At 38.3% G+C, this 27,988-nt stretch overlaps 1 protein-coding gene across 1 annotated transcript in view; it reads left to right on the forward strand.

Moving 5' to 3' along the window:
- Positions 1-27,988, forward strand: part of YTHDC2 (YTH domain containing 2) — an 87,113-nt gene that overhangs the window by 11,972 nt on the left and 47,153 nt on the right. Inside the window, exons 5-12 of the mRNA XM_027605239.2 lie at positions 2,583-2,749; positions 3,521-3,623; positions 4,718-4,874; positions 7,413-7,520; positions 9,059-9,207; positions 10,787-10,922; positions 18,138-18,264; positions 18,471-18,536. Of these exons, the coding sequence (XP_027461040.1) occupies positions 2,583-2,749; positions 3,521-3,623; positions 4,718-4,874; positions 7,413-7,520; positions 9,059-9,207; positions 10,787-10,922; positions 18,138-18,264; positions 18,471-18,536 (1,013 nt within the window). The remainder of the gene's footprint in view (positions 1-2,582; positions 2,750-3,520; positions 3,624-4,717; positions 4,875-7,412; positions 7,521-9,058; positions 9,208-10,786; positions 10,923-18,137; positions 18,265-18,470; positions 18,537-27,988) is intronic.

Raw genomic sequence — 27,988 nt, forward strand, 5'->3', positions numbered from 1 at the left:
GAATATGGATGAGGCTAGTTCTTGTAACCTCCATGAGCCAGAGCCCTCATTTGTAAAATGGAGCTAATAATTGCTCCCATTTACGGTGAAGGTTAGAGATGTCTGTAACGTGCTGATCAGTGTTTTGTACGTAGCAGCTAAATTAACAGCAGTATTAATAATGTCGTGTTAATATAAAGTCGACTGTAGACATTGAGGCCTGCGCAGGTCCCAACCTGTCTGTGGTTTGGGGTTGCTATCCGTCTCATAAAGCAAAGTAGAGGGTTTGTCTTCTGGGAAGACAAAGTCGTCTTCTCCTCTGAGAAAGCCTCCTACATAGGTTGGCTTTGGTGTCTTCCGGGAATAGGGAGGCAGGGATTGAGGCCTCAGGAGTCTGGGTTTTCGGCTGAGGTAGAGAGAGAAGATAGTGCTTATAACCAGAAAGTCCAGAGTTGGGTGTAAGTAATTGCCTCCAGGACTCATTACTGTTAACCCAGCCTGGGCTTGGTGACAAGTGTAGAAGGAGAGTCCTTAATATTAAAATAATAATAATACAGTTTAAAAAAAATAAAGTTGACTATAGAATGGAATCAGTATGACAGGTTTGACTTGGATGTTTAGTATCAAAGTACTTCATTATGCAGTTTCCCTCCGGGTGACAGATTGGAAGTAAGTATGGCATACTGATTTGACCTTTTTTATGTTCTTTACGTGTTCACATGTTAAAATAGTAAAATTACTTTGCTTTTGATAGAGATTCAGATAGAATAGTCAATATAATTTTACATCTTTTCTTTTATGGACACATAAATTTGCTTTTGACAATTGCTTAACATTTCCTATGGTCATATTGGTTGGTGTAATAAACCTAGTCCATAGGTAAGGCAAGGGAGTGGAGGCAAAGTTGACTTAGAGTTTACCACTTATTTACTTGAAGGACTTAACCATTTTTACAGAAGCATAACTATCCCTAAAACTTGAGCCTTTAAAACTAAATAATGAAAAACATGATGAAATTTTTATCTGAACACAATATATAAAATTTTTCTTCAGTGTGAGTCATTTCATGATTAATTGAAATTCCATGGAGTCATTCCAGAGAATCCGTTCAGTTGTTGATTGTTTTAGTATTAGAGTAAGTTTTACCAATAGGTTTTAATTGTACCGGTTCTAATTATATTGAACAGAGATTTTGAATGTTTGCTTTGGCAGCACATACACTGAACAGAGATTATGAAAGTTTTGACAAATATGTTTTCATTTAAATTATTTGAATATTCTTGCTAATTGAATTATGAAAGTTTTGACAAATATGTTTTCATTTAAATTATTTGAATATTCTTGCTAAATGATCTTTGTATATGGGCATTAAGTATGCTTATTTTCACAATTATGTATATCTTTTAATAGGTATGAAGATACTTGAGAATTTAATTAGAAATGAATTATTTGCTTTTTGCTTTTCAAGAAGAAACTATTAATCTAATGGGTTTACACCTAAGAAATGATCGCATCTTATTTGAGGAGTTAAAGTAAAATTACTGATGTGTCTGTTTTATGAAATATAAATAGAATTTAAAGTTCATATCATTAGCCAGTTTCATCTTGCCTTTAGTAGCATTAGGAAGTTAATTGCCTTTTGCATTTCCATTCCATGTTCATTGTTCATGTTCATTATGTAAAATTCAAACATTATGGAAAATAGTACATAGAAAGTGAAAGATTTCTAATTCTCTTGCTACTCTCCATGCATTTTTTTCTTTCTTTCTTTTAAGATTTTATTTATTTGTCAGAGAGAGAGCACAAGCAGGGGCAGTGGCAGGCAGAGAAGCAGGCTCCCCACTGAGCAAGGAGCCTGATGCTGGGACTTGATCCCAGGATGCTGGGATCATGACCTGAGCAAAAGGCCGACACTCAACTGACTGAGCCACCCAGGTGTCCCTCTCCATGCATTTCTGTTAGAAACTTGGGAGCATGTATTTCTGTTTTGTTTTTTTTTTTTAAAGATTTTATTTATTTATTTGACAGAGAGAGACACAGCGAGAGAGGGAACACAAGCAGCGGGAGTGGGAGAGGGAGAGAGGGAACACAAGCAGCGGGAGTGGGAGAGGGAGAAGCAGGTTTCCCATGGAGCAGGGAGCCTGATGTGGGGCTCGATCCCAGGACCCTGGGATTATGACCTGAGCCAAAGGCAGACGCTTAACGACTGAGCCACCAGGCGCCCTGGAGAGAGAGAATCTTAAGCAGACTCTACCCCCAGGGCAGAGCCTGACATGGGTGTTCGATCTCATAACTCTGGATCATGACCTGGGCCGAAATCAAAATCAGGAGTTGGACGCTTAACCAACTGAGCCACCTAGGGGCTCTGTATATGAATTTATGTTTAATACTTTAGTTTCTCTTGTGAAAAAGATCTTTTAAAATTACATTTCCTAATTGATTGTTAGAAGTTACATGAAAGTTGTTGATTTTATGATTATTTTATGTTAGGACATGTCACAGAACTTTTTTTTTAGTTCCAGTAGTTTTTCCGTTGTGGTTGACTTGGACCTTCTGGGAGTACGATCATGTCATCTCATAGGACTTTAAAACTTTCATTTCAGATTCCTCAGTTCCTTTTAGATGATTGCTTTAAAAATGGTATCCCCTGCCGTATATTTTGTACCCAGCCAAGACGGTTAGCAGCAATTGCTGTGGCCGAAAGAGTTGCTGCAGAGAGAAGGGAAAGGATTGGTCAAACAATTGGATATCAGATCCGATTAGAAAGCAGGTAATGCCAGTTCTCCTGTAGCCTATCTTTGATCGTTCTTCAAAAAGACTAATGTTTCTATTTCACTAAATACAGAGGATATGTTGGTTGAAAAATTAGATGATCATTTTGCTTCAAGTAAGTCTTTGGTAAGATGTTGAGGTCATGACTGAACTTAGTAAGGTTTTGAACACATAGCTCAAGAAAGAGTTGGGCCGTAGATACAAAGCCTGTTTCATAGTTTTATGATCAAATACAAGTTATTTCACCTCTTTGAACCTCGGTTTTCTCATCCATAAAATGGGCCAGTAAAAGCAGCTAGAGCCCAGGTTTGATTTGAAGTTTATAGTAAACAATAAATGGTAGTAACAGAATTGATTATTAGAAGTGGTACTAGTAGTACCTTCTTGATAAGTGGTACTGTTTCTTTGTTCTCAGTAGTTTGGATATAGTAATTCAGAAAGCTGCTCACTTATGATACGCTTTTCTCCCCTGAGCAAAAAGTATTAAAGGTCTTTAAAAAAAAAATCAATTTATGGTTCCTTAACAAAATAATCAATCATTTAGTAATAAAATCAATTATTTAGTAATAAAAATTTTGTAAGATTTTCAGGTATGAAATACATATTTCCAATAACTTGGGTCATAAAGCATGCATACCAGTTTACCATTATATTAGTAACCTTAAGTAACCTTTATTAAAGTACATACAAGACTAACATTTAATGTGGTCATGTTTTCAATACATATGAGAGTTGTAATTGCACGCTTTATTTTTATTTTTTCAAAAAGGGTTTCTCCAAAGACACTTCTGACATTTTGCACTAATGGGATATTGCTTCGTACATTGATGGCAGGAGATAGTACATTGTCAACTGTGACACATGTTATTGTGGTAAGAATATTGCTGAGTTTGCCATATACAACTCAGATTGCTTTAAGCTTTGAATATGTAATGACATTTTTAGGATAGGGTACGCATGAGAACCAATTTTTTTGAACAGCTATTATAATCAAGTTACTTTTTATTGCCTATAATTGTTAGATGTAAATACTTGTATTAAGTAGAGATATTCTTACTGTCAGGTTTTATGAGGGCAAATAAAGTAAGTAGGTAAGTTTTTTCTTTTTTTTTAAGATTTTATTTATTTATTTGAGAGAGAGAGAGAGAATGAGAAAGAGAACACGAGAAGGGGGAGGGTCAGAGGAAGAAGCAGACTCCCTGCTGAGCAGGGAGCCCGATGTGGGGCTCGATCCTGGGACTCCAGGATCATGACCTGAACCGAAGGCAGTCGCTTAACCAACTGAGCCACCCAGGTGCCCCTAGGTAAGTTTTTTCAAAAGTGCTTTGTATATGGGAAAATGATACACGTGCTTAGCATTCTCCAGAATGGTGAAAGTTTTCTTTTTTCTCTGTGCTTAGTCATCTGACTCCTCCTTTAGCTAATATGTATTTCCCAGTCTTAGGGGTATACTTGTAGTCATTTAACTTCATAGTTAAGCTGCTAAATTAAGTAGCTGCTGAAATAGATGAATTACCACCTTATTAAAAAATTCTAGGTTTTAATCGAGTTTGTGTCAGAAAAACATTAGATTAAGTTGTATAAGTTTGCAATAAGCAGTTTTTGGAAACTTATTAGTTCTGTGCATTCAAACCAAAGGGTGCACCTGTGCCCGATGCTAACGGAAGCATATTTAAATATATTTTGTATGTATTAAAAGTACATCAAATTAGACTCCAGTAATTCAGAATTTGTTGTAGTTTGTGTATTTTTTATATCGTCTGAGAGGCAGTGCTATGTTACCCACAGTGGTTGTTGATGTCTGATTATTTCTGAATTGTCCATAATACAAAATTTTCATGAGTACTGATTGGCCTTATTCACATTTAATTTGAATTAGTATAAAACCTAGCAGCTCCATAATTCTAAAGACTTTGTCGTCCATAATGTTTTAACTATTCCATGGTTTTATTTTTGTTTTCTGCAGGATGAAGTACACGAAAGGGATCGATTTAGTGATTTTTTACTTACGAAGTTAAGAGATCTTTTGCAAAAGCACCCAACTTTGAAACTTATTCTTTCTAGTGCCGCCTTGGATGTAAATCTTTTTATAAGATATTTTGGAAGTTGTCCAGTGATATATAGTAAGTTAAATGATCAAATTTCTTCTAGGATTTTTATGAAAGTATACTTTTCGGCATGATTATATTTATTGTAATAGGAGTTGGGAATGGTCTGAAGTAGAGAGCATCCATTTCTCTTTTGTCTGAGGTATGCGTCAAAAACTCTAGATTTTCATCTACTCCTTTTCCATCCACACTCTTTGGGACTGTGTTGGGAGGGCAGTTCTCCAGTCTTAAAAGGAAATGTGCTTTATTTTGGTCCCTTATCCTTTAATTCTGTCCTCCGGTTTCCCCTTTGTTGCTAGACTTCTTGAAAGAGTAGTCTACACTTGCATGTTTAGTTCCTGTGTACTTCTACACAGCCTGCCACTTCACTTTTCTCTTGTCCTTTAATCCAAACTGGTTTTAACACCAAACTTTTAAAATAATTATTGAATTCCTCTTTAAAAATTGAAAAAGTTGTATGTGTTCACCTCAGTGATATAGTACAAATATATATAAGAGAGAGGTTCAGAATCACCGCATCCTCCTTCCAGCTTATGTCCCACTTTCCTGAGATTACTCGAGGTTAAAGCCACCTGTGTATCCTTTCTCATGTTGTCCAGGCTCATACAACATATGCAAATAGATCCATATACTTGAGATGTACAGAAATTAGTTTTAGAGAAATGAGCACGTGCCTTATACATTAGTTTGCAATTTGCTTTATTCATAGGACAGTACATCATGAAAAGTCCTCCAGTGTAGTAGCTGTAGATATAGTTCATTATTTTTTTTGATGTAGTTCATTGTTTGAAGCAGCTCTTGTAATATTTCATAATACGCATGTACTATGATTTATTTAACCATTTATCTTTGGACACTCAGATTGGTTCTAGACTCTCCTGTTCCCCCACCATAAACAGTGTTGTAACAAACATCCTTGTGCATATATCCTTATATACTGGTGCTCTTATTCCTAGGGAGAGATTCCTGAAACTAACATTGTTGAGTAAAAAGAATGTATCTGTTCTTAATTTTAACAGATTTTGCCACTGTACTTTTTCAGAGAGCTGAAATGATTTATATGTATTTCTGTAGTGCATGGGGCTGTTCATTTGTGCATTCTTACCAGTATTGTTTTGATACTGATTTAATTGCAAAGCCTACTATTTAAATTTTGCACAAAGATCTTAAGTTTTCTGTATTTCTCATGGTTGGGCACCCCCCCCCCCCGCCTTTTTGTGTGTGAAATGCTCACATCTCAATTTATTTGACAACACTACTTATAAGCAGCTCATCTCTAATATGTCCCAAGCTAAATATTTAATCTCTTCTACAAAATCTACTTCCCATTTGTTGCCCATTTTAGTTACTCCTACCATCAACCTAGTCACCTAAGGCGCAAACCTGTCTGTCTTCTCATAATATTCTTGGATGATAAGACACATAAAATGTAAATGTCTGCTAACTGGAAGCTCGTTTTGGCACCTCACGTTTGACATGTCTGACACCAAACCCCAACTCCAACCGGCCAACCTGTGGCTTTCAGCTTTCCTTGTTACCTCAGAGAATGACAATGTCATCTACCCAGTTTTGTGAGCCAGACATCCAAGAAACATGGTTGAAGCTTCTTATCATTCCTCCACATCCAATTTAGTGCTGAGTTCTGTGAATTTTACTTCCTGACTATCTCTAGAGTCTGTCTTTTTTCATTTTTATCATCACCAGTTTCATTCAAATGTTGTTCTCTTTCATGTGAATTAGTGGAATGATAATCCAGTCGGTTCCATCCCTTCTGCTCTGTTTTAAATCTGTGCTGTCCATTGCAGCCAGAGTGGTCTTTTCTGACATGGAATTCCAAGGATGTTGAATACTCTCTTGAGCTTAAGACTTTGGATAACCTTCATCTCAGGATGAAGACCTAGATCCTTAATAAGACTTGCCTCATCTCGAACTGCAGTCCCTTCTTTACTCCCTGTCTCCTGCCATATTCCGACTAGCTTGGCCGTTTAATTTCTTGAAAATATCATACTCTTTCCCAACATAGGATGTTTGCATGTGCTTTTGTTTTCTTCATTGTACACTTTTTTCTCTCCTATTAGTTAGTATTTTGTTTACCCCTTCTCTTGGTCTTCATCTTCTCTAAGAGGATGATTTTCTTAACTCATTCAGATCCCCCATTATGTCATGGTATCTTGTACTTCTCTCTAAGAGGACTTATTACAACTCTGTTTTTACATTTATATTCTGGATTATTGGATTATTGTTTGTCTCCCTTGCTGGTACGTAAGCTTCAGGAGATAAGGAGACAGCTGTGCTTCTTAGGATTTGTATTTCTGGTGCCTAGCATGATGGCAAACACATGATAAGTAGGTCATACACCCTAGAAGAAATAAGCAAATGAATAGTTCTGTAACATAAAAATCAGAATTATGTTTACAGTATCATGAGGATCACTTGCCCTGTGGAATTGCTTCTGGATTTTATACTCAGGTTCATTAACTCAGTATTCTCATGTTTTTATGTATATTATCTGTAAGATGCAAATCGACTCTTTAAAGTATTCCTGTTATTTAGTACAGGGAAGACCATTTGAAGTAAAAGAAATGTTTCTGGAAGACATCTTAAGAACTACTGGATACACAAACAAAGAAATGCTAAAGTACAAAAAGGAAAAACAACGAGGTAAGCTTTTTATCAAATAATAAAGTACTATTGATACTGGGTTTTTAGAGTATTATACTGTGGAGGTACAAGGACACTTGAAAGTTTTTTCCTTTGTATATAATTGTATAATATTATATTAGAATTCTGTCCCAAGTGTACTACTTACATTGTGGTTTATGCCCATAAATTATAATCTGTAGAGAGGAATTGAAAGTGGATGCCAGGGTTGAGGGGAAGTGTGTCCGTATCCAGAGATGCAACCAGTGTTGTAAGGAGACAGAAGACTATGCTGCCTCATCTGTGGTAGGCCGCGTATGGTAAGAGTGCAGTATGCCACAGCAGAGCTCATGGGACAGGTGTGGGGAGTGGACGGAAGGATTGAAAAGAGTAGCATGTGAGTGCTAACAAGCTCATCTTTGATACAAATGTCAAGTCTTTAAATCTTGATTTTTTTTTTTTTTTTTTTTTTGAGAGAGTGAGCCTGAGTGCAGGGGTAGGGGATGCAGAGGGGTAGAAGGAGAGGGAGAGAGAGAATTCCAAGCAGGCTCCATGTTCATCACAGAGCCTGATGCGGGGATCGATCTTGCGACCCTGAGGTCATGATCTGAGCCCGAATCAAGAGTTGGACGCTTAACCCACTGAGCCACCCAGGCACCCCTCAAATCTTGATTTTGTTATAAGTTGCATCTGTACTTAGAATTTAGCATTATTTGCCCATTAATACATCTCTTATCATGACTTACACTATCTCTCAGCTTTTGAGTTGGGGGAGATTCTTTTTTGCTGACTTTTAACTACATTATTCATGATAGAAGATTTGGCTTCAAGCTTTGATTCCTTTCTTTAGTCTGTATGACCTTGGACCGGTCTCTTAAGTTCTTTGGATTCTCCACCTGAAGAAAAGCAATTAGCAGTGCCTATTTCACAGTGCAGTGCTGAAGCACTAGTATGCAGATTGTAAAACTCTATCTCTAAACTTTTGAAGGTGACAATGGTGTATAATTTTTATCTCAAGCAACTGGCCAGGTGGTAGAAGTTCAGTAAATCGTTTTCTACACAGTGCTATATGAATATTAGTCACTAATTTAAGCAATATTTAGTGTATGGCTAAAATACTGTTCTTTGAATTTGGACTTAGAAGTAAACTTCTCACTAATAACACGGACTAGATGATGTTTTTAAGCAGTTTCATGTGTCCTTAAGGTTCAGCATAACACATTTTACTAAATATTTCTTGTTAATGTATTTTGAAAAAACAACTTCAAAATTAGGCCAACTTTTAAGTATTTTCAAACTCACTTAATTTTTTTGTTTAAAGATTTTATTTATTTATTTGACACAGGGAGAGAGCGGGAGAAGCAGACTCTCCACTGAGCAGGGAGCCCAATGCGGGGCTCGATCCCAGGACTCTGGGATCATGACCTGAGCTGAAGGCAGACGCCTAACGACTGAGCCACCCAGGCGCCCCCAAGCTCACTTAATTTTTTTAAACAAAGGAATATATTCCCCAAAATGAAGCATTTATTTGCTTATTCTTTCTTTTGTTAATAATTTAGAAGAGAAACAGCAAACCACCCTTACAGAATGGTATTCAGCTCAAGAGAATACTTTCAAGCCTGAGTCTCAGAGGCAGAGAACTGTTCCCAATGTGACTGAAGAGTATGATTTATTGGATGACGGTGGTGATGCTGTCTTCAGCCAGTTGGTAAGACATTGTTGGTTTCACACCGATATTTTGAGTGAAAATCGTGCAGTTTAAAGAACATCTTAGGAGATTATAATTGTTACTGCATTATTACAGTGTAATTCTCTTAGTTTATCTTAGGCTACGACCTATTTTTTCAGAACAACTTTCTAATGTACTTTTTTTTGGCAAATAATGCAGCGTCTCTTATTATTTTATTCTCAGTTTAAATTATTTCAATAAAATAAATTTTTGGAAGAAAATAGTTATAGATATTATATATATACATTGTCAGTCTGATATTTTATCATCTCAAAAGTTTAAGAACCTGTGAGCTAAACAATGTAAGATAAGCTCAGTTAAGAGAAAATTGAGAACAGACTGTTGATATTAGAGCACATAATCCACCAGCCAGCTGTGTGACTTTATAAAATCACTTACACACTGTAGACCTCAGTCTCTTCTCTGCTCCTTTTCTTTTTTCTATTTTGCTACAGAATCTTTTACAAATGAAATATTTCACAGAAGCCCAGCGTGCTCACCCTCAGTGTCCACCCCCATCCCTCGGTGGGGCCTCGGCTACCTTGGGTTTCATGGAATCTGTTTGAAAACTGGAACTAGCTGGTTTCCTAGGTGTCTTCTGGTCTTCCATTCTGGTTTAGAATTCTTTAAAAGGCATTGGTGATTAGTGTGATGCAAAATATTGCTGGGCTTGTATACTTTTTAGAAAATTTTTAACTGTTTTGAACATGAGAAGGTACATATGCAGTCACCTAAGCAGATATGTTTTAAGTTCTAATGCATCCAAATGAACATGTTTCTAAAAATGCTTTTTTTTTTAAAGATTTTATTTATTTATTCATTTGAGAGAGTGAGAATGAGAGAGAGAGAGAGCACATGAGAGTGGGGAGGGTCAGAGGGAGAAGCAGACTCCCCGCTGAGCAGGGAGCCCGATGCGGGACTCGATCCTGGGACCCCAGGATCATGACCTGAGCCGAAGGCAGTCGCTCAACCAACTGAGCCACCCAGGTGCCCTCTAAAAATGCTTTTGAAGAATGTTTAAAAGTTGTTAGGTAGTATGGGGAACATCCTTTTGGTTCAGTGAACAGCATTTTGACCATTAAATTAGTGTTTCTTAAGCCTGGCTGTGCATGATCATTACCTCAGGAACTTTTAAAACCCTTCTGTTATAGAATCTGGCCTCCATCAGCAGAGGTTCTAACGAACATGCTCTGGGGTGGGACCTGGCATCAGTGTTGAAAAACATTAGGGGGTGGTCCCTCTGATGTGCAGCTGGGAGGGAGAATCACTGGGGTACAGGTGTATTTCACAGTGTTCTGCCAGAAGCACATTTAGTTAATATTTTGACTGAATCATCCTCCTTTGTTTACAAACTCATTCTTGGATAAGAGATAAATGTAAGAACAAGATGCCGTATTGTAAGTGGAATGTTTGTGAGATGAGAAACTTTTATGTCAAAGCCAACGCTGTAATATATGGTTAGTAGTCCTTGTGGCCATTGTGGTCATCTTGCATTCTTTGCATATAAAGGTTAAGCTGTTGGGTAATTTATAATTTTTGCTTTTTTTTTTTTTTAAAGACAGAAAAAGATGTGAATTGCCTTGAACCATGGTTAATAAAAGAAATGGATGCTTGTCTCTCTGACATATGGCTACATAAGGATGTTGATGCCTTTGCTCAGGTCTTTCACCTTATTTTAACTGAAAATGTTAGTGGTACGTGTAATTTCTTAAAACATATTTTTATTACTCTTATGGTTATTTCTGGTGGAAGTGTAGTTTAATTCAAAGTGTATGTACTACATTTGTTCATTACCAGTAATTTGTTCTTTTGGAGTACTTATTTCACATGGACAAATCAGGATCTTATCAGCATACTAGAACAAATAAATACTGTATTAAATCAGGGATTCTTTTTTTTTTTTTTTAAGTAAGTTCTTCACCCAACGTGGGGCTTTAACTCATGACCCCGAGATCAAGAGTCCCATGCTCTACCGACTGGAGTCAGTCAGGTGCCCCTAAATCTTGTGATTCTTAATCAAGTTGTCTCCAGAAAGGTTGTACGGGCTCTGTGAATATATGACAGTTATGTGCAAAAGTATATTTATGTATGTGTATTGTGTATATAAACATACTCCCTTCCCTCCCAAGGGAATATCTTGGATTTTTAAAGAAATTTGCGGTTTCAAAAACGGTAGGAAGAGGAAGGTTAATAACTTTGCTCTAGATTTTGTATTTAGTAAATGGAGGATTTCAGCATACCTTTAGTTATATGAGCTCAAATACTAATTCACATGGATATGCTTTATGTCATGTGATGTGTTTTCACTAATGACCTATCCTGATTTTATAAGTTGATTATAGTGGATATTGGTAACCAGAGGTCAGTTTCAGAGCCCTGAGGGCTTCTAGGCAAAAGACAGAATGAAAAACCATAGAAGGTCAGTACTGAAAAGGATTTAGATGTCAAGTAATTTATCCCCTCGGGGCGCCTGGGTGGCTCAGTCATTAAGCGTCTGCCTTTGGCTCAGGTCATGATCCTAGGGTCCTGGGATCGAGCCCCGCATCGGGCTCCCTGCTCCGCGGGAGGCCTGCTTCTTCTTCTCCCACTGCCCCTGCTTGTGTTCCCTCTCTCGCTGTGTCTCTCTCTATCAAATAAATAAATAAAATCTTTACAAAAAAAAAAAAAGTAATTTATCCCCTCACTTCAACTTCTCAGCGCTGTTATTATTGTTATAATTATTGATTATTCCTTTCTTGAAACATTTTCTTCAGTTAACCTCTCAGATTCCATGCTTGCTTTATTTTCTTCTTTCTCGTCTCCCTTGCTGGAACTTCTTGGTTTCTTCAGCAGAATTTTCCCTGACTTCTTTTTTTTTTTTTTTAAGATTTTATTTATTTGAGAGAGACAGAGCACATGAGGGGGGGAGGGTCAGAGGGAGAAACAGACTCCCTGCTGAGCAGGGAGCCCAATCCCTGACTTCTTAAATATGGAATGGCCCAGGCCTCAATCCTTTGGTGTTGCTTCTGTTTACACTTTACTTCTAATGTGGATCTCATCTAGTCATCGTTTTAAATATTTATTTAAAATGACTCTTAATTTTACTGTTTCAGTCCTGACCTCCCCCCTGACTTGAGTACACCTGATCACTTGACATCTCCCCTTGGGTGTCTATTAGGAGACTAAAACTAGATACGCCCCAGACAACTTTTGGTTCCCTTCTCACTTCTTTCCTGACCTGCCTTTTCCTTAGTGTTTCCTAAGTGATCGTAATCAGTTGTGGAATTCTTTAAAAATTCATGTGCCTGACCATCCCAGACGTTTTGAAACTGAATTTTCACCTAGTTGCTGTGGCAACAAAACATAAAGTAAGTCATTTTTTTAGAAAAGATTTTATTTATTTAATTTGAGAGAGCGCGCATGAGTGGTGGCGGGGAGGGGTGGAGCGGGGAGAAGCAGACTCCCCACTGAGCAGGGAGCCCCATGCGGGACTCGATCTCAGGACCCTGAGATCATGACCTGAGTTGAAGGCAGATGCTTAACCGACTGAGCCACCCAGGCGCCCCATAAAGTCATTCTTGACTTTGGTTTCATACTCCACATTTCCATTTGCAAGTCCTGATAGTTTTACCCTCTTTTTTTTTTTTTTAAAGATTTTTATTTATTTATTTGACACAGAGAGACACAGCGAGAGAGGGAACACAAGCAGGGGGAGTGGGAGAGGGAGAAGCAGGCTTCCTGCAGAGCAGGGAGCCCGAGGCAGAGCTCGAACCCAGGACCCTGGGATCATGACCTGAGCCAAAGGCAGACGCTTAACGACTGAGCCACCCAGGCGCCCCCCCCCCTTTTTTTTAAAGATTTTTATTTATTTATTTGACAGAGAGAGACACAGCAAGAGAGGGAACACAAGCAGGGACTGGTAGTTTTACCTTCTAATTAAATCCTGAATCTGACCCCATTTTACTTCCCCTACTGCTGCCATTCTAGTCCAAGCCAACATTTCTCTCCGGGGACAATTTCAGTAGCCTGTGAATTGCTTTTATTCTTATGTCATTGTAGTCTGTTCTCCAGAGAACAATCAGACTGATCCTTTCAAAAAAACCTGGATCATGCTCCTTCCCAGCTTTCCACTTGCCCGTGGCTTTCAGTTACACTTTGTTTTTTTTTTATAAAGATTTTATTTATTTATTTGAGAGAGAGAGCATGAGAGCACGAGAGGGAAGAGGGTCAGAGGGAGAAGCAGACTCCCTGCCGAGCAGGGAGCCCGATGTGGGACTCGATCCCGGGACTCCAGGATCATGACCTGAGCCAAAGGCAGTTGCTTAACCCAACTGAGCCACCCAGGCACCCTTCAGTTACACTTTGAATAAAAATCAGAGTTTTTTCCCTGATTGGGTCTCTGACTGCCTTTTTTTTAAACTTATTGTTTTTAAATTTTATTTTATTTTATTATGTTAGTCACCATACAGTACATCATTAGTTCTTGATGTAGTGTTCCATGATTCATTGTTTGCGTATAACACCCAGTGCTCCATGCAGTATGTGCCCTCCTTAATTAATACCCATCGCTGGGTCTGACTGCCTTTTTGATATCATTTTGTACGACTCTGGACCTTTTGCCCCTGTTACCTCCTTGCCCTTCATGTATCAGCACATTCCGACCTGGGGGTCTTCGCTTTGGTTGTTTCCTGTGCCTGGAATGCCGTCCCTGCAGATGATCGCATGGCCCAATGTCTACTTCATGTAGGTCTCTGCCTGGATCTTGCCTTCTCAGAGAGGCCTCTTTGGGGTCATTTTACTGAGAAATTGTGCCCTTCTCTCACTCCCCGTACCCCGCCATATTATTCACTATTGTACTTTCATCACCTGACAGCATGTATTTTTTAATTTTGTTTTACTCTCTGTCTCATTTACTAGAATGTAAACAGCATGAGGGTGGAAACCTCGTTTGTTTTACTCATCTCTTAGACCCAGAGGTTTTGTAGTCCGTGCCCAATAAATATTTGTTGAAAAATGATACAACTTATAAGCATCCTACCAAATGATCATCTGTTTGAACATGTTTAGTGATAGGAGGCTCACTTCCTTTCTTCAGGACTTTTTTTTCAAATTTGGTTTCTTTTAATTGCTAATTTTTTTATATGTTGTAGAGTGAAGTGACATCTACCTATATAGCTTCTCCCCTCTTCTGTCTTTGGGGTGACAATGGGGAGATTTAGTACTGTTTATACCTGACAGATCTTCTGGTACGAAGATAGTTATTCTTTCTGCCTCTTTTTTTTGGGCTGACGAGACCTGACTTCAGGGGTTTGTCTTTAACATGAGATGCTGTTTAGTCTTCTCCTGCCCTTGTTTGCCTTCTTTGGTTATGTGGAATTTGTCCCTTTTAAAAAGCATGCTGTCCAGTCCTGAGTATTAATCTTAGTGACTAGCTTCAGGTAGAGTGGGTCAATCAGCCTAAAAAACTCCACTCTTTTATCTACAGTAATTCAACCTGTGGTCAGTATAGCTCTTTGCCACTACCTTGTCTTACTGATTCATGCTGTCTTGGAAACTTCTATTTCTTTTTTCTTTTTTTTTTTTTTTTTAATGAATCCCTCCTATCATATACTTATTCTGATTTTTTTTTTTTTTTGAGTTTAAGACATTCTATTTATTCCTTTTAAATCTCATGATTAGATTTGGCCCATTGCTTTTGCTTCACAACTTTTTTTTTCCCCAGTTCTAATTGTTACCTAATATATTAATAAACTTTCTCAGTTTATGAACTCAAGAGGCCTGGGTCACTGACCAAGTGTTGTGTATGCTTTAGGTCAGCATTTGGGTTTGGTTGTTCAGGTGCATGCATCTAGTAATCCAACAAACCACTTAAGGGAATGAAGATCTTTTGGCCTTTCTTGTTCTTTTTTTTTTCTTAAGATTTTATTTATTTATTTGACACAGAGAGAGTCCGCAAATAGGCAGAGCAGCAGGCAGAGGGAGAAGTAGGCTCCCCACTGAGCAGAGAGCCCAATGTGGGACTCGATCCCAGAACTCTGGGACCGTGACCTGAGCTGAAGGCAGGCGCCAAACCAACTGAGCCATCCAGGCACCCCATGGCCTTTCTTGTTCTTTGTAAATGTATTTTGGTTCCTATTGCTCTATTTTTTTTCAGGTTATTGGTTATTAAAAAACAATCTATCTGTATTTCGAAAAGTAATTTTTTGTATTTGGAAATGTGGACATTTGTTCATCTCCAGTTTTCTGGCAGTCTTTTTTTTTCCTCCCACAGAAAAAAGCTTAGCAATCTTAACTGAAAGTTAGGAAAATTTGAACTCTGAAGCATGTTGCTTTAAAATATTTATGAAGCATTAATATATTATTCTTGACCTTCTTCCTAGATATTTCTTTAGTGTATACTTTGATGTCATCATCCTATGGATCCAGGTTCCTCATCTTTTTTTTTTTCTTTTAAAGATTTTATTTTTAAGTAATTTCTATACCCAGCGTGGGGCTCGAACTCTCAACCCTGAGATCAGGAATCACATGCTCCACTGACTGAGCCAGACAGGTGCCCCTGGGTCCCTCATCTTTATAAAAGTTTCACTAGACATTTTCTAGAGTGCAGTATTCCAATGTCATAAGCTATCTGAAGTAAACAAAAATTTTTTTTATTTATTTTTTATTTGTATTGTTATGTTAATCACCATACATTACATCATTAGTTTTTGATGTAGTGTTCCATGATTCATTGTTTGTGCATAACACCCAGTGCTTCACACACAATGTGCCCTCTTTAATACCCATCACCAGGCTAACCCATCCCCCCACCCCCCTCCCCTCTAGAACCCTCAGTTTATTTTTCAGAGTCCATCGTCTCTCATGGTTCGTGTCCCCCTCTGACGGAAGTAAACAAAAATGTTAATAGCTCTTTGAACAGTTATTGACTTCCCATCTTTTTATTTCCCTTCTAAAATCTCAACCCTTAATTGGCACCAGAGTTGAAAATACTTCATGTAATCCAGGAAACCTTCTGCTTCGTAGGTTTCTTTCTTTTTTTTTTTTTAAGATTTTATTTATTTGACAAAGAGAGACACAGTGAGAGAGGGAACACAAGCAGGAGGAGTGGGAGAAGGAGAAGCAGACTCCCTGCTGAGCAGGGAGCCCGTTGTGGGACTCGATCCCAGGACCCTGGGATAATGACCTGAGCCGAAGGCAGCTTAACGGCTGAGCCACCCAGGCGCCCCTGTAGGTTTCTTTTTAATGCTATCAATTTCTCCATGGAATCCAGTGGAAGCAGCTAGTAATTAGTGAGACAGGCATTCTTTGTCATGCTTACTGTCCTAATCATCTATTGCTGCATGACAAATGATTCCCAACCTTAGCAACCTAAAACATTTATTATCTCACATTGTTTCTGAGACTCAAGAATCTGAGAGTGGTTCTGGCTTCTAGTGACTGATAAAGTAGTAGTGAAGCTGTTGTCCGGGCCTTTGGTCATCTGAAGGTTCACTGGGAGCTGGAGGATCTACTTCCAAGAGGCTCACTCATGTGGCTATTGGCAAGAGGCCTCAGGTTGTTTCCTCTTTTGGCAGAAGGCCTCAGTTCTTGCCATTTAGACCCCTTCATAGGGCTGGCTGTCTTACTCGTCCCAGGATGTGGCAGCTGGCTTCTTTCTGAGTGAGTGAGGCAAAAAAGAAGGAGAAAAAGCAAGCAGGAAGCCATAGGAACCTTTTAGAGTTAGTCACTTAGTCTAGTTCATACTCAGGAAGGGAATTTAGGCTCCACCTCTTTTTTTTTTTTAGGCTCCACCTCTTGAAGAGAGGAGTACTAAAGAATTGTTGGATGTTTTAAAACACCCACACTTAGTCATACCCTGCTGCTCAAAATATACACATTTTGGTTCTTTTCTCCAAGGCTATCAAACGAATATTCAGTTGAAGCAGTAATTATCATACAGTGAGTACAGATCATAATCTTTTCAGACCTTTTTAAAAATACGTGTGTCTGGCCATCCCAGACCTACTGACTCTGAATCTAGGAGTCAGTCAGTCATGGCTATCTGTGCTTTCAGAAATAAGTCTGATGTAATTCTCTTGTAAGTCCTCCCCACTTTAAGAACCATTGACTTATATTAATAACGGTTACCAAGTTTTAGAGTATTATTAAACAATAAGGATAATTGGGTATCTATGGAAAAATAAAATTTCCCATTTGTAATTATCTTAAATTTTACTGCAGAGTTTTTTTTTTCAGTGATAATTTCTTTTTGAAATCACCAATTTTGTAATTTAAGCCAGTTGGTGCTAAGCAATTATAATATATTGCATTTCTTGAGAAATATATTCTAGGAAGGAAATTAAATTCACTAAAACTTTATTTTTCTCATGGAGGGCTTTTATGGGAAGTAAACTTTCTGCCAGTGTTATTTCTGTTAAGCATCTCAGAAGGTAACAGTCTGGAATGATGGGGGAATCAAAGCAAAGCAAAAGAACAAAAAAAAAAAATGGTCTTGAACTTTGCATTTGCACTTTTAAGCATTCTTTTCTAGTTACTGATGAACCTTAACTTTTAAATTCTTTAATTATATCTTGTCATTTGGTGATCAAGACAATATCTAGGCTTAGGAAGTTTATTTAAGGGTTCTGCAAGTTACTAGCTTTCCTCTTCTGTTTTAATTATCGTGGTGAGCTTAATGCAGCTGAACAACTATCTCTCGTTCTCCTACCTTCCAAATGATAATCCCTCTTCCATCCTGTTTATACTAAGAGCATATTTATAACAGATCTGAGTTAAGGGTTATGTAATACTGTTATCATGTGGCTGGATGAAGGAGCAGGTCCCAGGTTAATTCTCCTGACACACATTTCTCTCATTTAAGTTAAAAAGAAATTAAAATGATTGAGAACAATTTGGAAATATAACCTGTATTTATCTTTCCCTTGCTTCAGTTGATTACAGGCATAGTGAAACCAGTGCAACAGCTCTGATGGTTGCTGCAGGACGAGGTTTTTCAAGTCAAGTAGAGCAGTTAATTAGTATGGGAGCCAACGTTCATAGTAAAGCATCAAACGGCTGGTAATTTTAAACTGCATCCATTCTTTGTATATCTTTGTATAGCTACACATACTGTTTTTGATTTCTGATGTTTGTCTTTATATTAAAAGCTATTGTGTAATAATTGCTGGTCCATCTCTAATGGGTGAATGAATAATTTTGACTAGTTTTATAATTTTGAGAAGATTATTTCTCTGTCTAAATCTGATCTCTTTGAATTTTGGCAGGATGGCTTTAGATTGGGCTAAACACTTTGGACAGACTGAAATTGTGGATCTTCTCGAATCTTACAGGTAAAACTTTATACTGTGTTTAATTAACCCTCACTTCTTTTTTAAAAGAAGTCCATGTAAATCATGGACTGTGACAAGGTAGGTAGGCTATAGTCTCTTATGCAGAGATTTTCTTTTTTCTTTTTTTTGAATTCTAAGGAATTTTTGTCTGATTTTGTTTTTTGTTTTTGGTAGGGTGCCAATAAGATCCAGTGTGCTATAATACTTTATTTCATTTTGAAAAACAGAAGGGGGATTTTTCAGTTAAACATGGTAGATACACCACATGTAATTTATCTTTGCATTTTCCCAAAGCCTTATTGAAATGGTAAGGAAGGAATATAAAGTGTGCAGGCTAACAAAGTCAGAGAGATTGGAAGAGGGCCTAGCACCTGATGGAAGACAGGAGTCAATTTTGGGGTAATAAAAGGCTAATGGATCAATGGTATTTGACTTAGCAGAGCTGAGAAAACTGAAAGCTCAATGCCTGCAGAGGGTAGTGCCAGTGAGAAACAAACTCATTTTAGCTTCTTAGAGGGTCATTTAACTACATCTGAAGGACAGTGAAAGAAAGGGCCAAAACCAAAAAAAAACTCCAAAAAACCCCCCCCAGACTTGATTGAAATTCTCTATGAGGAACATTTAGAATTCCCGATTCCCACCTCCCCTGCCATTAGATGAGCTCTCCCTTCCCCACCTCGGCAGGAAGTGGGAAGTTTATTAAAAAATTAAGCCACAGAAGCTTTGGACTTGGGGCTCCCAGGCGCAATGGGAGAGTGGGAGTGAGGCATCAAATAGAAAAGTCTCCTGACAGACTGAAGGTTGAGATACCGTTCAGCCCATTCCGCTGCTGTCCCGTCACTGTTTCCTGTTTGAAGCTTATGTTCTTCAGCAGAAAATGTGAGAATTCTTTCCTGGGAGAATAGACCAAGCCTATGGAAAAGAATTGGAAATATGGAAAGTTTGGTATTCCTTCAGTGAAAGGACCATCTGTAAGCCAGATAGCACAACAATCCCCTCTTGTGCACGTGGAGGGTTTTTGTGCCTTCTCTTTGAAGATGAGCAAACTGCTAAGGATTGAGCACCAGGCGTCTGTGAGGGGGAGAAGCACCCACAAGCAAACAACAGTAGCCACAAAAAACCCTGGAACTTGGATGGACTAAGCATCAGTGACCAGAAGAAAACTTCAAAAACTAATAGAAAATATTCATAAAACAGTGTGTTACGAAACAGTGTGTTACAAAACAGGGACAGAACACAAATCTTTATTCAGATTTTATCTTCATGAGGGCTACCTAAAAATATCCTGTTGTTGTAGTCTACCTCCTTGTGCTATTCATCCTTCTTAACCTATTCTACTTTTTCTTTTGTCTCTAGGACCTGCCACCCTCTGATACGCTTTTTTTCTTTTTTAAAATTTAAATTCAGTTAATTAACATATAGTGTATTAGTTTCAGAGGTGGAGTTCAGTGATTCATCAGTCTTTTTGTTTTGTTTTGTTTTTTTATTTTTTTCAGAACTTACTCATTTTTCTTTTTTAGCTTTTTTAAAATTTAAATTCAGTTAATTAACATATAACGTTTTATTAGTTTCAGAGGTAGAGTTTGGTGATTCATCAGTCGTATATAATACCCAGTGCTCATTATATCCTGTGCCCTTCTTACTGCCCATCACCCAGTTGCTCCATCCTCCCACTTCTCCCCTCTAGTAACCCTCAGTTTGTTTCCTGTGATTAAGAGTCTCTTATGGTTTGTCTGCCTCTCTGATTATGTCTTGTTTTATTTTTTCCTCTCTTCCCCTATGATCCTCTGTTTTGTTTCTTAAATTCCACATGAGTGAGATCATATGATAATTGTCTTTCTTTAATTGACTTATTTTGCTTAGCATAGTATCCTCCAGTTCCATCCACGTTGATGCAAATGGCAAGATCTCATTCTCTTTGATGGCTGAGTAATATTCCATTGTATATATGAACTGCATCTTCTTTATCCATTCATCTGTTGAAGGGCATCTCAGCTCTTTCCACAGTTTGGCTATTGTGGACATTGCTGCTCTGAACATTGGGGTGCAGGTGCCCCTTTGGATCACTCCATTTGTATCTTTGGGGTAAATAGCTAATAGTGCAATTGCTGGCCACCCTCTGATAAATTATGTACTTACTTACTGTATTCATGATTTATTGTCTGTCTCTTTGCTCCACTAGACTTTAGTAAGCTCCTTGTCTCTTTTGTTCAGGGACAGAGCCCGGATATAGTAGATGTTCAGTGAATATTTGTTGAGAGACTGAATAAATAAGAAAAAGCTCTTACAAATTAAAGAGATGATAGAAAAAAATTCAGAAGGGTGTCAAGATAAAGTTGAGAGAATTGGCTCACAAACCAGGAAAAAAGGACAAGAGATGGAAAATTGTGGAAGAAAGATAAGACAATTTATTTCCTATATATCCTTTACCAGGAAGGTTTAGAGAACGTGCTCCACAAAAATGAAGAAGTAAAATAAAACAGGAAAACAGCGACCAAGCACAGGAGGTAGTGAAAGAATTGCTCAGTGTGCCAGTGAGGAGCAGTGTTTCTGTGACAGCTGCCTGCTAGCCACTAGGCCAAGTCTCCTAGGAGAGCTCCTGAGCAGTGCTGGGGTAGGGGGTGTGGTGTGGGGAAAGGAGGGAAGGAGGGGAGATGACCTGATGTTGCTGACCTTAGTAAAAAGGCTTTAGGGGCACCTGGGTGGCTCAGTCGTTAAGCGGCTGCCTTCAGCTCAGGTCATGATCCCAGGGTCCTGGGATCGAGCCCCTCATCAGGCTCCCTGCTCCGAGGGAAGCCTGCTTCTCCCTCTTCCACTCCCCCTGCTTGTGTTCCCTCTCTCCCTGTCTCTCTGTCAAATAAATAAAAGCTTTAAAAAAAAAAAAAAAAGGCTTTAGGAATCTTGTAAGACTTTGGGAAGAATTAGTGGTAAGTACACAGAAAACTAAGCAAATAAAAATTAGACATTAATTACTTGAGGAAAACCCAAAAGAAGAACAGAAGAAAGGAAGTGTAATCAGTTTGCTGTTGGGCTTTGGCTCAGTGGTAAGTAATGTTTGTGTAGTGGTAGTAAAGGCCAAATGAAGATGTAATGAAAATCGTATGGACCTCTGTGGGTGGAAAGTGGGCGGGAGCGGAGGTGGTGACCTAAGTTTTCATGAATAGAGGTTCACAGATAATGATGAAATTATTAAATCAGTAAGTAGCGGAAGGTGCATGTTGCTTGGAAATATGGCCGCAAATACCAAAAGAAATGGCTAAAAGAATTGAAAAAGTCCTAGGCAACGTGTCTGTGTATAAAGAGGGTTTTTTGTTGTAAATTCTACAAAACCGTTTATTAACACTACGTATATGTATTACTTTTATTTATTTATTTAAAGATTTTTATTTGTTTGACAGAGACACAGCGAGAGAGGGAACACAAGCGGGGGCTAGTGGGAGAGGGAGAAGCAGACTCCCCGCTGAGCAGGGAGCCCGGTGCGGGGCTCGATCCCAGGACCCTGGGATCATGACCTGAGCTGAAGGCAGACGCTTAACTGACTGAGCCACCCAGGTACCCCTGTATTACTTTGATTTAAAGAAAAGAATCAGACAATACTTTGATAAAGGTCCTATGAAGCAAATCCTTCATTTAGGCAATTAAAGGTTTTAGCTAAAGTTAGGTTAGATACTTAGGTAGATTATGTAGATTTTAGATTAGCTATCTAAAGAAAAGAAAAAGATAATTTTAAAGGAAAAGATATCTAAAGAAAACATGTTTTATAATACATTGATAGCATTTGTTTTCAACCTATAAGAAAAAAGAAAAAAATGAATCTGAGGTTAAAATATATTAAGGTATCTTTTATAGAAGAACATAAAAATGTTTTATTTGAGTTGGGTTTTTGTATTTTATTCTATAGATATAGTCTCAGATGAAGTGAATGTTTGAAGTATGAAATTAGTCTTGTCATTTTAATTTCATTAAATGATAATGAAGGTTAGAGTCACAAAGTTCTTAGCAGACCCAAATGCTAATTATGGTAGGCAGGTTTTGTTGTCATTTCAATAATCATACCCAGAACTTGCAGTCCTTTTAGTGCTAATGCTTTGAATGTTCCAGACATTCTTAGGGTGCTGGGAATAGCTCAGTAGACACTGCAGAGTACCAAGTAGTGGTTGTCTGGATAGTATTCTAATTATCCTACCTAACTGGGCTTTCTTTTTATTCTACAGGTCATGATGTTATCAATTACAAATTTCAAATATTTAAATTTATGATGTTTGTCAGATTATTGATAATTGATATATAAAGTTAGAGCTTTATTTATTTATTTTTTAAAAGATTTCATTTATTTATTTGACAGAGAAACAGCGAGAGAGGGAACACAAGCAGGGGGAGTGGGAGAGGAAGAAGCAGGCCTCTGCTGAGCAGGGAGCCCAATGCGGGGCTCGAGCCCAGGACCCTGGGATCATGACCTGAGCGAAGGCAGACACCTAACGACTGAGCCACCCAGGCGCCCCAGTTTTATTTATTTTTTTTTTAAAGATTTTTTTATTTATTTGAGAGAGAGCAGAGGGAGCAAGAACATGAATTGGGGGGGCAGAAGGGGAAGGAGAAGCAGGCATCCTGCTGAGCAGGGAGCCTAGTATGGGGCTTGATCCCAGGACCATGGGATCATGACCTGAGCCTCGAAGGCAGACACTTAACCAACTGAGCCACCCAGGCACCCCTAAAGTTAGAGCTTTAAACAAAGGACATAATACCTCTTCATTTACCTGTTAAGAAGTAAGAAAGCAAAAAAATTGGAATGTTTTAAAATCTTAAAATTTAAAATAACGCAGTTATAATTTTAATATTTTCCCTCCTAAAAACAGGCTTAGTTACTTTTCTGCTAAGCTCTTTAGGAGAAATTGGGCTGATTTGAACTTCCTAGGAATCTTATTGATGGTTACTAGGGATGGCAGAAGGTTATATTTTTACATATGGGATGAAGAAGCAAGCTATTGTTTCAGTAATTTATGCTGATTCTGGGCTTTTAGAAAATAGCAAATCAATCTGCTTTTAGTATGGAATAACCAAATAGCAGTCATGTTAAGTTGGTACCTGCAGAATTGTTTTGTTTTGTTTTGTTTTAAATGTGGGCTTTGCTTCCGAGTTTTGTTTGTAAGAGTGAATAATTACAAACAGTCTATTAAGAAAATACAAATGAGGCATATAATGTAATGAGCACTGGGTATTATATAAGACTGATGAATCATAGACCTGTACCCCTGAAACCAGTAATACGTTATATGTTAATTAATTGAATTTAAATGAAAAGAAAAAAGAAAATACAAATGATCAAAGGTTTGTGTGTTTTAAATTTTATTGAGGTGAAGTTCACAACCATGTAATTTACCCATTGAAGTGTACAATTCAGTGACTTTTAGTATGTCTGCCATGTTATGCAGTTTTTTAAAAAGATTTTATTTATTTATTTATATATTTATTTATTTAGAGCGCAAGCAGGGGAGGGACAGAAGGAGAGGGAGAGAGAGAGAATCTTGAGCAGACTCTGCACTGAGTGCAGAGCGTGACACCGGGATTGATCTCAACGACCCTGAGATCGTGACCTGAGCCAAAAACCAAGAGTGGGAGGCTTAACAGACTGAGCCACCCAGGTGCCCCATGTAATGCAGTTATTAGGACAATCAATTTTGAGAACATTTTCATCACCACCCCCCAGAAAACCCTGTAATCATTAGCAAGCACTCCTCATCTTCCCCAGTTCTTCCAGTCCTAGGCAACTAGTCTACTTTGTCTTTCTATAGATTTGTCTATTCCATACACTTAATCTAAGTGGGATGATATAGTACGTAGTCTTTTTGTGATTGGCTTCTATCACTTCGTATAATGTTTTCAAGGTTCATTCATGTTGTAACATCCTTTTTCTGACTGAGTGATACTCTGTTCTAAGGCTAGATCACAGTTTGTTTAACTCGTCTTCAATTGATGAACATTTGGGTGGTTTCCACTTTCTGGCAGTTATGAATAATACTGGTATGAACATTTGTGTACACCAGTATATGTGGACATATATTTTCATTTCTCTTGTTTATATACCTAAGAGTAGAATTGCTGGGGCATCAGGTAATACTGTGTTTAACATTTTGAGGAACTGCCATATTGGTTTTTTTTTTAATTTTTTAATATTTATTGTTATGTTAATCACCATACATTACATCATTAGTTTTTGATGTAGTGTTCCATGATTCATTGTTTGTGCATAACACCCAGTGCTCCACGCAGAACGTGCCCTCTTTAATACCCATCACCAGGCTAACCCATCCCCCCACCCCCCTCCCCTCCAGAAACCTCAGTTTGTTTTTCAGAGTCCATCGTCTCTCATGGTTCGTCTCGCCCTCCGACTTACTCCCCTTCATTCTTCCCCTCCTGCTACCTTCTTCTTTTTTTTCTTAACATATATTGCATTATTTGTTTCAGAAGTACTGATCTGTGATTCAACAGTCTTGCACAATTCACAGCGCTCACCGTAGCACATACCCTCCCCAATGTCTATCACCCAGCCACCCCATCCCTCCCACCCCCAACCACTCCAGCAACCCTCAGTTTGTTTCCTGAGGTTAAAAATTCCTCATATCAGCGAGGTCATATAATACATGTCTTTCTCTGTTTGACTTATTTCACTCAGAATAGCACCCTCCACTTCCATCCATGTCATTGGAAATGGCAAGATCTCGTTCCTTTTTATGGCTGCATAATATTCCATTGTGTATATATACCACATCTTCTTTATCCATTCATCTGTCGATGGACATCTTGGCTCTTTCCATAGTTTGGCTGTTGTGGACATTGCTGCTATAAACATTGGGGTGCACGTACCCCTTCGGATCCCTACATTTGTATCTCTGTGGTAAATACCCAGTAGTGCAATTGCTGGATCGTATGGTAGCTCTATTTTCAACTGTTTGAGGAACCTCCATACTGTTTTCCAGAGGGGTTGCACCAGCTTGCATTCCCACCAACAGTGTAGGAGGGTTCCCCTTTCTCCACATCCTTGCCAACATCTGTCATTTCCTGACTTGTTAATTTTAGCCATTCTGACTGCTGTGAGGTGGTATCTCATTGAGGATTTGATTTGGATTTCCGTGATGCCAAGCGATGTTGAGCACTTTTTCATGTGTCTGTTGGCCATTTGGATGTCTTCTTTGGAAAAATGTCTGTTCGTGTCTTCTGCCCATTTCTTGATTGGATTAGTTGTTCTTTGGGTGTTGAGTTTGATAAGTTCTTTATAGATTTTGGATACTAGCCCTTTATCTGATATGTCATTTGCAAATATTTTCTCCCATTCTGTCGGTTGTCTTTTGGTTTTGTGGACTGTTTCTTTTGCTGTGCAAAAGCTTTTTATCTTGATGAAATCCCAATAGTTCATTTTTGCCCTTGCTTCCCTTGCCTTTGGCGATGTTTCTAGGAAGAAGTTGCTGTGGCTGAGGTCGAAAAGGTTGCTACCTGTGTTCTCCTTTAGGATTTTGATGGGCTCCTGTCTCACGTTTAGGTCTTTCAACCATTTGGAGTCTGTTTTTGTGTGTGGTGTAAGGAAATGGTCCAGTTTCATTCTTCTGCATGTGGCTGTCCAATTTTCCCAACACCATTTGTGGAAGAGACTGTCTTTTGCCATTGGACATTCTTGCCTGCTTTGTCAAAGATAAGTTGACCATAGAGTTGAGGGTCCATTTCTGGGCTCTCGATTCTGTTCCATTGATCTATATGTCTGTTTTTGTGGCAGTACCATACTGTGTTGATGATGACAGCTTTGTAATAGAGCTGGAAGTCCGGAATTATGATGCCACCAGCTTTGCTTTTCTTTTTCAAGATTCCTCTGGGTATTCGGGGTCTCTTCTGGTTCCATACAAATTTTAGGATTATTTGTTCCATTTCTTTGAAAAAAGTGGATGGTATTTTGATGGGGATTGCATTGAATGTGTAGATTGCTCTAGGTAGCATTGACATCTTCACAATATTGGTTCTTCCAATCCATGAGCATGGAACGTTTTTCCATTTCTTTGTGTCTTCTTCCATTTCTTTCATGAGTATTTTATAGTTTTCTGAGTACAGATCCTTTGCCTCTTTGGTTAGATTTATTCCTAGGTATCTTATGGTTTTGGGTGCAATTGTAAATGGGATTGACTCCTTGATTTGTCTCTCTTCTGTCTTGTTGTTGGTGTATAGGAATGCCACTGATTTCTGTGCACTGATTTTATATCCTGCTACTTTACTGAATTCCTGTATGAGTTCTAGCAGTTTTAGGGTGGAGTCTTTTGGGTTGTCCACATACAATATCCTATCATCTGCAAAGAGTGAGAGTTTGACTTCTTCTTTGCCGATTTGGATGCCTTTGATTTCTTTTTGTTGTCTGATTGCTGTGGCTAGGACTTCTAATACTATGTTGAATAGCAGTGGTGATAGTGGACATCCCTGCCGCGTTCCTGACCTTAGGGGAAAAGCTCTCAGCCTTTCCCCATTGAGAATGATATTCGCTGTAGGTTTTTCATAGATGGCTTTTATGATATTGAGGTATGTACCCTCTATCCCTATACTCTGAAGAGTTTTGATCAAGAAAGGATGCTGTACTTTGTCAAAAGCTTTTTCTGCATCTATTGAGAGGATCATATGATTCTTGTTCTTTCTTTTGTTAATGTATTGTATCACGTTGATTGATTTGCGGATGTTGAACCAGCCTTGCAGCCCGGGGATAAATCCCACTTGGTCGTGGTGAATAAGCCTTTTAATGTACTGTTGGATCCTGTTGGCTAGTATTTTGGTGAGAATTTCTGCATCCATGTTCATCAAGGATATTGGTCTGTAATTCTCCTTTTTCATGGGGTCTTTGTCTGGTTTTGGGATCAAGGTAATGGTGGCCTCATAAAATGAGTTTGGAAGTTTTCCTTCCATTTCTATTTTTTGGAACAGTTTCAGGAGAATAGGCATTAATTCTTGAAATGTTTGATAGTTTCCCCTGGGAAGCCATCTGGCCCTGGGCTTTTGTTTGTTGGGAGATTTTTGATGACTGCTTCAATTTCCTTAGTGGGTATAGGTCTGTTCAGGTTTTCTATTTCTTCCTGGTTCAATTTTGATAGTTGATACATCTCTAGGAATGCACCCATTTCTTCCAGGTTATCTAATTTGCTGGCATAGAGTTGCTCATAATAGGTTCTTATAATTGTTATTTCTTTGGTGTTGGTTGTGATCTCTCCTCTTTCATTCATAATTTTGTTGATTTTGGTCATTTTTCTTTTTGATAAGTCTGGCCAGGAGTTTATCAATCTTGTTAATTCTTTTAAAGAACCAGCTCCTAGTTTCGTTGATCTGTTCTAGTGTTCTTTTGGTTCCCAGTTCATTGATTTCTGCTCTGATCTTTGTTATTTCTCTTCTCCTCTGGGTTTAGGCTTTATTTGCTGTTCTTTCTCTAG

The sequence above is a fragment of the Zalophus californianus genome, chromosome 5 (genome assembly GCF_009762305.2).
Source record: "Zalophus californianus isolate mZalCal1 chromosome 5, mZalCal1.pri.v2, whole genome shotgun sequence".
Lineage (NCBI taxonomy): Eukaryota > Metazoa > Chordata > Mammalia > Carnivora > Otariidae > Zalophus > Zalophus californianus.